Source organism: Colletes gigas, unplaced genomic scaffold (assembly GCF_013123115.1).
Source record: "Colletes gigas isolate AHSC1104 unplaced genomic scaffold, ASM1312311v1 Colletes_gigas_Sc00006, whole genome shotgun sequence".
Lineage (NCBI taxonomy): Eukaryota > Metazoa > Arthropoda > Insecta > Hymenoptera > Colletidae > Colletes > Colletes gigas.
This window is the reverse complement of record NW_025106635.1, coordinates 3,740,149-3,749,869: the sequence shown is the minus strand read 5'-3', so window position 1 is coordinate 3,749,869 and position 9,721 is coordinate 3,740,149. Positions and strand designations below refer to the sequence as shown.

The window sequence follows — 9,721 nt, the reverse complement described above, 5'->3', positions numbered from 1 at the left end:
TCCACGTTGTAATCTGACGGGCCGGATCGGGGCCGGCAATTGAAACTGCCAGCAACACCGGCCGAACAGTTCCAAGCAGCCGTGGTTTCGTACGGTCTGTCTGCAACTAATATACGCGCCCGTAATTAGTTGTGTCGCGTTCGATGCCGCGTGGCTGATTTGTTGCGACTGGTCATGGTAATTTTATTGGCCGTCCGTAGCCGTTCGATCGTCCTAGAACGTCCGTTTCTGAGTTACCGGCGGTTTAAACGTTTCGACTTGGTATCGCGCACTCTGTCTCGCGTATCTTCGAAACTTGTTACGCGACAGAGACCCCTCGAATATTCTTGGTCGAGTTTCGAAAAGTTTAGATTTGTGTTGCTTCGGTGAGAACAGAGCTCGAAGAGAGTTTGTCGCGATCGATGCGATTCGACGAATAACGCTCGACTCCTACATTACCAATCAGATATTTTCAAGATAATAGAACTAAATAATTCCGGTAACGCGATGAAAATCTAAAATTATTTCTGAAACGTTCAAACTTTAACGAAGCCCTCGTAATGTATTCTAAAACTACGACAAAGCCAGCTTAACAAAGAACAGGGAATTGTACTTACCTTGAAATGCTTCGTTTCACCGGTGCAACGATGCAAATGCTCCAACGATTATATTTATTATAAAATAATAAAATATACATGTTTATAGGACTCTATTATTTTTCTTCTGAATATGGTTTGATGTAAGTAGCTTGTTCGAGGCCGATAATTAATCGTTATTTACGTACTACATCGAGAGACATTGCTGTCAAACGGTACGTCTACGGCCTGCAACATGGCGGTAAAGTGCACAATAGCCCCCGAGCTAAAATGCGTTTGACATGCCTGTTTTAGGAGTACATCGGTTAGAAACCCACTTGTCTCTCGATGTACCATCTACGATAGCAGTCTCCCGCTAGCAACCATTTTGCCACCTGTGCTTTTATCAATTCCAACCTAATGCTAGTAAGCGAATATCCTAGAAAACTATATTTCTCGTAACACTACAAACTTGTAATTTTGACAAATTCGATTTCCTCTATCCCCAACTCCCAAATGGAGTTCTCTACTTGTACGTAACACCATATAAAGCTTTGAGAAGAGTGGAGGAGAAAAGGGACAAACACGCAGTTTTAGAAAAACATTTACATATTTATATATATAAAATATAATACAATTTGTTACAGTGTAGATGATAGTGTAGCGTTTAGACGTTAATATCCAGTGTAAATTAGGTATAAATCTAAGAGCGGTATGGAAGGACAGGGCGCCTGGTAGGTATGCGTACGACACGTCCGCGTGCGCGCGTTTATTCGCGTAACGCGCGCCCGTGCACGTCGCTACAGTTTTTTCTTTATTAATTCATTTTTTTTCCTTTTATATATTTTCTTTTTAAACACGGTTACACGTAAATTATAAAGATACAAGATACTATTTAGCGAGCTACCTGAATTCCGAGTGTAGGTGCCTATAAAGAGTCCGGGACGTAATTTAAATCTAAAACCTATATACAGGGGTACCTATGTACACGCACACGCTATATTCGCTCGATTCCTTTACCCACTCGCATTTATGCCTCTACCCGCGACCCATATCGGCTAACGGGTCAACGGTGCATCGTTCTCTAATCTTTCCTAAATACAGTACGTACATTCCCCGGATCACCTGGCCCCCCGCCGTGTTCCCGTTAAACACCATCCCTCTACGAGTCGCGGTTATTTCGAACGGATCCCCGATATTTACCATCCCACGCGCCTCTAATGGGCACACACGCGTGTCGCTGAATACCCACCGCGAGCTAATCGACGGTATTTCGAGATATCGATCTCGTCCCGCGACGTTCGCAGTCCTCCCGCGTTCAGGTACTGCTCGTTGTTTTTCTCTCTTTCGATCTTCGAACGCGAGTCTCCTCTTTTTTTTTTTTGTACAATGCGTGTTCGAATGTCTCGGGGAAGGCCCGGATGGGCGCCAGGATCCTCGGCGCGAAAACGAGTCCGGCTATAGAACGTACGATGCACGGATCGATCAGTATAAATGCGTAATACTCCGTTCCCTATTGTACCTAACGTAATTACTCCAGCATAAATGACATTTACTTTGTGACACTTTGCTTGATTGTTCTGGTCATATCACCGGCAGGTTCCTATCACCACCCACACACCCCATCCCCCCTAGTCGTGACAACGGCGTCGCCGTGACTGAAATCAGCGTCGACATCGCGGCCCCGCGGAAGAGAAGTCACGGAACGACTTTTCGTCGTTGCCTCTCGCGCGGCCGATTATAACGAGTTCCTTCGTCGATGATAAATCATCGCTTATCCCGCGGCGGATCGTACGGTTACGTACACGCAGCGGAGAAATTCGAGGGAAAGAAAAGCAGCGGCGGGTTTCTCGTTCGAACCTATTCTCGAGAGCGTTCGTCCCCGTTGTTCGTTTCTCTCTCTTCGAACCGTCGGTCGATTACCACGTTCCCGAATATATTTCAGTGTTTTCCTACCTTACGAGTACCGGTATATTTCCTGTCTCTGTGTGTGTATGCTGATTCGATGAGTACCGTTCGCCTAGATAAGAAAAAAGGAGAAACGAAATCTCGAAAGAAAGGAAAATGAGAACGGAACAACCGGAACGGAAAGTACTTCGAAGCGACGATTCGCAGTTCGACGAGTTACGACGATGGCCGAAAGGAACGGACCTCGTTTAGCGCCTAAAGCGTTTTCCTCGTGGCAAGATAAGTCGTTCGATTGCCCTACGGTCTCTACACATACAGATCCCCTATGACACTTACGAGTTATCGTAGTATTAAATTGTAAAACGTGGCTACGCGTTTATTATTACCGATTAGTCGACTACGTGAGGTTTTTTTTTTTTTTCTTCTCTTCTTTAATTCTACGCTAGGGAGAGAGCTTCATCATCGACAGCCGGTCGCCGATTTAGTCCGAGCGGTCGGCGCGCGAAATCTATTCGCGAATAATGCTGAGCTTGGATTTTAATTGACGACCGCGAGACGAATTGTTCCGCGAATCAAAACGTGTATTTCCCCGTGAAATTTGTTTTTTTACCAACTGGACGCGATCGTTCGGCAGGCCTCGCCGATTCCTCGACGCTTTGTCGAGGCGTTTTCCTCGATGCTAATGGAATTCAGGAAAAGTGCGCGCGTTAGGGGACTCTTGACTACAACGTGCTGCTTATCGATCGCGGTACTTCGGCGTAAGTCCTCTCGTTGCACGCCATCATGCATGCCATTTTTTTTTTTTTTTTTTTTTTGCTTTATTTCTATAAAAGCGAGAGGGCAAGACAGAGCCCTCCTTTCTCAATTTTCTTTTTTTTCTTTATTTTAAGTACTTAAAGTGGTGCTTCGGGGAGCGTACAACGCGGGCTAGGGCGGAAAGAGGAATCGAGAATGAATTAATCCGCAACTCGAGCTCCTTTGCGCGGGAAAATATCTCGCGAGAGTACCTTCGCGACGCTTTTTGCAAACCGTGCTGATCGGCTGATCGTGAAAACGATCGTTCTCCTCTCGTGAATAATTCGTCTGAAACAATTTTTTTGTATTGTCTCGAATAAGAGTGGAACGAAACTACGCGGTTCGTAGAGTGTTTTGATACCGTGAAGCTCTGGGAAATTTTTCATTCGTTACGAGTATTCGACAAAATTGGTCGTTATTGATCGTTCTTTTTTTTTTCGATAAAATTCGTATTCTCCGTCGAACAGCACCCCTTTAAAACGTTACGCAAAGAAACGAAAGTATGTGTCATCCGTAGATGGAATCGATCGGATTGCGGTGTTCGAGGAACGTCGCAGCGACAAGTGTCCCGCGAATTTTCATCGCGAACTGATTTGTTGTATGGTTCGAATCGAAATTCGCAACTTCTTCGTGATATTATGTAACTTGTATTGTCCTTCGAATTACAACGCGTCTAGGTAACTTGGAATCGAAAGCAGTAAAATATTTGTTCGAACACTATTTCTGTCTCTATTTCTGCTGCACACGTAGCCGAACGTCGTGTTTTTATCGCTGGAAGTGTTACAAGACGGAGCCAACAATAGTTTCGGAGAATGTGGAGCAGTACGATACATAGAAATTTTTAAGTAATCTAACATTTTAACAAATCACACGAAAGTTACGTGCGTGTATAGTGATTAAAACTTTTTAATTAACGAAGTGTACACACGAGTGTCTATGTAATTGCACAAGACAACATTAGACCAACGCGAGAGCAACGGCAAATAAGAGAAAACGCGCGGCGTGAAATTTCATTCCGTTTAATTTTATTTCCTCCCTTTGTTTGTAATTTACCTTTCATCAGGATCCTGCGACACCATAACACCAATGTGATTCAGAACGTCTTAAGTCTTATTTGTAATTAATACTCTCCTGCAAAATATACTACAAGTATCGAGGTTTGCTCGTGAGGACCTCAGTCGTATAAAAAGAATTCCGCGACCCGAATTTCACGATTAAAAATGCTAAATTTTCGTATTTGATCCGTCCAAACAAAATCAGTTCCGAATCCAAGCTTCGGGTGTGAATTCTCGAATGTATTCTCAGGGTTCGAATCGGACCCGATACAAAGCACTCGAACGCTATTCGACCGAAAAATGTCTCTTTAGAAGAGACGCGTCAAGAAACCGAACCTACGTTTCCTGTCGCGTAACGCGAACTCGCGCGCAGTGAAACAGAATGTCAACGTGGCAAGTAACTCTATACAATTAAATAAAAAATAAATAATCGCGAGGGTAGCGCGAACAACATTATACTTAATAAACTGTACAGAATATTACAAAGGACCGCCGGGGGTTGCGCGCATACAAACGTTGGTCAAGCGACACGATGTCAACCATTGCGATATTGTATCGCCCGGAATCGACTGGACGTCTTCGTGGGAATCAACCAACGTTTACATGGTCTCCGTTAAAAAACGCACCTATCCGTAGTTCTAATAGTAACAGAATATACAGACTTGGCCGGGGACCGAACGAAACGCGTTGCCCTTTTCAAACTAGAAGATTCGAGATTTAATTTGAACCATCCGAAAGCAATCGATCCTCGGAATCGATCGATAGTTCAATTTTGATCAGCAATCGTTCGATCGTTCCTGAGAATCGCGTGTAAATATTTTATTAGGAAAAGCGTTTCTCGTCCCTTGCTGAAAACGATGGGATTTTAATCTGAAGCGAAAGAGATCGAATCCGTCGACGTTTTTCGCCCTGTCCCCGTGCCGAGAAATAAACAGCCAACAATATAAATTCTCGCGAGCCCGAAGTCTCGAAAATATAATAATTCCACTCGATCGACAGGATACCGCGTCATCGTACCGTGGATATCTTTCGTTCGAGATCGTTAACTGCTAAAAAAAGAAGAGGCCAAGCACCGAATAGCTCCGACGCGAGCTGTTCTTATCTTATAGAACGACGAGCGAGTTCGAAGCCACGACCCGTTGCTCGCCTAAATGGACTAGAAACTTGTGTCTTCTTGTTCCTTCTCTGTGGCCGTGGAGAACGCGAGCAAGCTTAACTAAGATTTAAACAAACGTACGTACTCTTTCGTCGTCGATCCTGCGTATTATACTTAGCGCGACGTGATACGCGTCGATTGGATATGTGTACACAGAAGAAAGTAACGAAAGGGCCTCTGCAATTGCGATCCTCGTATCGACGTTTCTGTTCCAAGGAGCTGTAAAAAAATGCTCCAGCATCGTCGATACCAAATCAGAATTCCATCCAAGATCGTTCCCTTCCCCGCTTAATTCTATTAATCGCCTCCGTTTCGAACGAAGGGAACGAATCTTGTAAATCGAATTCGCGTCGTCCATTCCTGCTAGTACATCGATAGCTATATTTATACATTTATTGTTCCGTACAGTTTCGTTCGCCGATGTCCGCTAGTGAAATTAGACCGATCTAAAACAAAAAAAGAAACCTCCTCCCGACTCGGGCGTTCGGAACCGAAAGATATCCAACGACCGTCCTGTGCGGGCACACGCGATACATCATAACAATAGTGCACGAACAGAGATCGCGAAAAGGGGTGGTCTCGATCGTCGAACGAGCACGGCCTCGATCTCGATCTCGCCGGACGAAAGTACGTTTTGGCAAATCGAATTCCATTCGAAACCGTGAATAACACGCCCGGCTCGTCGCGTTTCATCGCGCCGCGGATATCGACGAATCGTGATCAGTTCGTGACCGAAAAGAAACATTTGCACGACGCTCGAAACCCGTCCTCGTTCAACGACCGACGAACGACAACAGTTATTTACCCTAAGCGACGCGTCAGAGTGTACACTGACGCGTACTTACATGCATCTCGATAAAACGGCCGTCCTAGATAAACAGTGTCGACCGATTCGTCGGTCGATCGGCGTCGAGACGACGTGCCAGCGTTCACCTGAACGCCGCGCCGACGACCACCGTCGCCACGGCGAGCATCAGCGCCACGGAAACCGGCCTGGCGGAGGAACTTCCGGCCGTGGGACCGTCGCTGCTCCGGGACACTTTGCTGCGCACCAATTGTCCCCGTTCTACGGCGTTTGTCTCGTCGCTGTCAGGATCCATCGGCGCCCCGATGTCCTCGTCCTCGCTGAGCAATATCGACAGGTTGTTCCTGAGGGGTTTCTTCGAGCAGGGCACGCTGGGCTCCTCGAACGGCGCCAGGATCGTCGGATAGGGCACCTCCAGGTTCTCCGTGTCCTTCAGCGGTCCCTTGTTGGTCGAGCACAGCGGCTTGAACGTGCCTCTTCGTGTCACTCGCTGGAAGGTTTGGAAATTGGTGCTCCAGTCGTAGCTCAACAGACGATTCTCCAGCGTCATGTTGGCCAGGTTCGCCGGTTTTTGAATCGTCACCGGCGTCACGCCCCTGCAAACAAACGAACACCCCGCGTGAACCCTCGTTCGCGAACCTGCATACTCGTTACGAAATTTCAAGCGTCGAAACTGTGAAAAATCATCGCGAAATACAGCGTCTTTTCGTGGCGAAATTAAAAAATTTAAAATCGTTCCGTAAAAATTATTATCGGTTGCGGGGGTCCATTGGAATCATTTTTGGTCGATAGACATATCCCCGAAATCCTACGCACTTTCGAGAAAAAAATTCATTACCGAAAATACACTGTCTGACCATACCGTTGATTTGTTCCCCTGAAATTTCATATAAATCTTTAAAAAATCATAACTCCCGAACGGATTGGACGATTTTAATGTTCAAAACGGCAAACAACGCGTATTTTAGTGTAGAATATTTTGAAATTCAGAAAATGTTCTATAAGTTGTTCCTTAACCCCGTAAAGTGTGAAAAACTCCATAGAAATGGTCTAATTTTTAAACAGCCAGAACTCCTACTACAGTGAATATATTTCAATGAATCTGTTTTCTGAAACGGAGCTCATGGGTACCTACAAAAAAATATTAGACAATTTTTCTGTAGGGCGTCACACAAAATTATTAAAAATTTTTAAGAAAAATCGACAGGGGGTAGATTTCAAAAATTTCAAATTGTTCTGTAAAAATTATTTTCGGTTGCTGGGGTCAATTCCACTCATTTTTGGTGAACAGACATACCCCCGAAATCCTACGTAGTTTTGAGAAAAAAAATTCTTTACCGAAAATACAATGCTTGACCATAAATGATTCCCCTGAAGTTTCACGCAGAATATGTAGAAATTCCAAGAATATTCATAATGTTTTTCCGTGACCACGTAAAATGAGAGAAAAGAAGCGTTCGAATATTTTCGCGAGTTACTGCATTTTTAACGAAGAAGCATCTAACGTGCGGAGAGAAGGGGCAACTGTTGGCGTAATTCTAATTAAGGTTTTAATATTTTTGCAACGTTCGTACCACCGGCGTTTGGCCCGTAATAATCTACTAAGTGGGCAAGTTCAGCCGATGCGGCCATCTCGTCCCGATGTCACGCAAAGACGACAATAATCCCTGACGGAGTTAACGACCCAACTAGCGAACGACCTGCCGATATTAGTGGTACTAATAACAGTAATTTAGGTATTCAATGTAGCGTAGAGTGTGTTTAGCGAAACAGGACGCTTGTTACATTAAAGTTCGTGACACGTCGCAGGAAGCGTCTTCGTGACACACGTAACATTACGTAATGCAATGAACGATGCGTCTGGCGCAATATAACCGGCGCTCGTTGAACTAACGACAGGTCGTGCGGTCGTGACGCACGGGCCATTCCCCGTCCCTAATTGCCAATTTAAAGTAATCAGAGCAAAAGGAGCGTACGTCTGGTCGCTTTGTGTATAGAGACGCGGGTTGATCATTAGCGTGGTATCAGCGTGTGCAGTGTAAATTAATATCAAACGTGGATGGTTTCGCGTAAGATGACCCCCGATGGGATCGAAAATTGCGAAAACGTTTTGTCGAATACTCACGGTGTCAGCTTCTGGATCCCCAAACTCTCCAGAACGGTACGTAACGAGGGCAGGGAGTAGCAGAGGGACAGTTCGATGCGCGGATAATAAAGACTGGACACCAAGCACGTCTCCTCCCTCGTCGCCTGACCGCCCAGCGTCATTGTATGCCGGGATTCCGACGAGTATGTGCACTCCGCTATCAAATAATCGCCCTGGAACCATAAACAAAACGTCCACGATCAACGAGAGGCCAGAGAACGAGAAACAACGAGATACTTCCAAGTAACTTTAAATTAAAAAGTAAAAAAAGTACTCGGAGACGTTTCAAGAAAAAATACGAGTTTCGGGGGGAACGATAATTTGATGATAAACGGATCGAGGAAATCTAGTAATTTGCCGGCTAATCTCTCGAACGGCCCAGTGGACATGTACAAATGAATTCCTTGTCGCTTAGTTTCTCCAATTCGCTGATCGAATTAGCATGCCACGAAATGCAGAGACACGACGCGCACGAAACCACGGCCAGCACTTACCGGATTGACCCTGGCGGGCTTCTGCAGCTTCCGATACTCCTGATAGCTAGGATCGTAATTGGTGTCAGACGCAATGGGTGGCAGTTCCTCTTTGTGCCTTATCTGACGCAATCGGACCTTCCTACCGAGTTGATGAGTATGCATGGTGACGGCGAATATGTTGATGCCGCTGTTGGGAATGGTCTCCCGGGTACAGTCCGAGATGCAATGACCTTCGGAGATCACTTCTGGCTGACCTGGCGGGATGATGTGCCTCCAGTTCGGGTCGATGCCAATGCTCAGAATGCCTGCGTCGTGAATGCGCAACCGATCCGTATAATACAGACGCAGGCCGGAGCTGTCGCTTATGAACAAGTCCATCTGCGGATTCGTGTAGTGTGTCTCCAGCATGTAGTAATGCGGCCCGTAGTGAGGATCTATCGGCGATCCGGCCTCCGGCGGGTAATTGAAGCCCTGGTGAAAGAAAACAACCGGTGCTCGATTATATGGGAGGTCCAACACGGACCGAGAAACACACCCGCTCGTACGATTGATCAAACGTTTCCTGAGTTTGATAAATCGCCCGTTGCAAGGGTTATTCCGAACGAAGTTCGAAAGAAACTGACGCAGAACAAATTTCCACCAGTTAACATCCAGACTACGCTTGTTTTCAAATAAACTTCGAGCCTGTTCGGAGAGCCAAGTGCCTCTACTCGTTACAAAAAGAATTGGTCCACTCGTGAATCGCTAACGCGAAGTTTGCAACCGAGATCTTTCATTTGCTGAACGATCGTTCCCGTCAATTGAGCTATTCAGGCCGTCGACCGAT

The 9,721-nt window shown here is 45.7% G+C and overlaps 1 protein-coding gene across 2 annotated transcripts in view; it reads right to left on the bottom strand.

Moving 5' to 3' along the window:
- Positions 1-1,206: 1,206 nt before the first annotated feature.
- LOC122395832 (MOXD1 homolog 2) overlaps positions 1,207-9,721 on the bottom strand; it is a 221,614-nt gene continuing 213,099 nt past the window's right edge. For both annotated transcript variants that reach the window (XM_043393723.1, XM_043393722.1), the window contains exons 7-9: positions 8,914-9,366; positions 8,399-8,592; positions 1,207-6,869 (exon numbers count right to left, since the gene is read on the bottom strand). In XM_043393723.1, the coding sequence (XP_043249658.1) occupies positions 6,398-6,869; positions 8,399-8,592; positions 8,914-9,366 (1,119 nt within the window). In that variant the 3' untranslated portion in view covers positions 1,207-6,397. The remainder of the gene's footprint in view (positions 6,870-8,398; positions 8,593-8,913; positions 9,367-9,721) is intronic.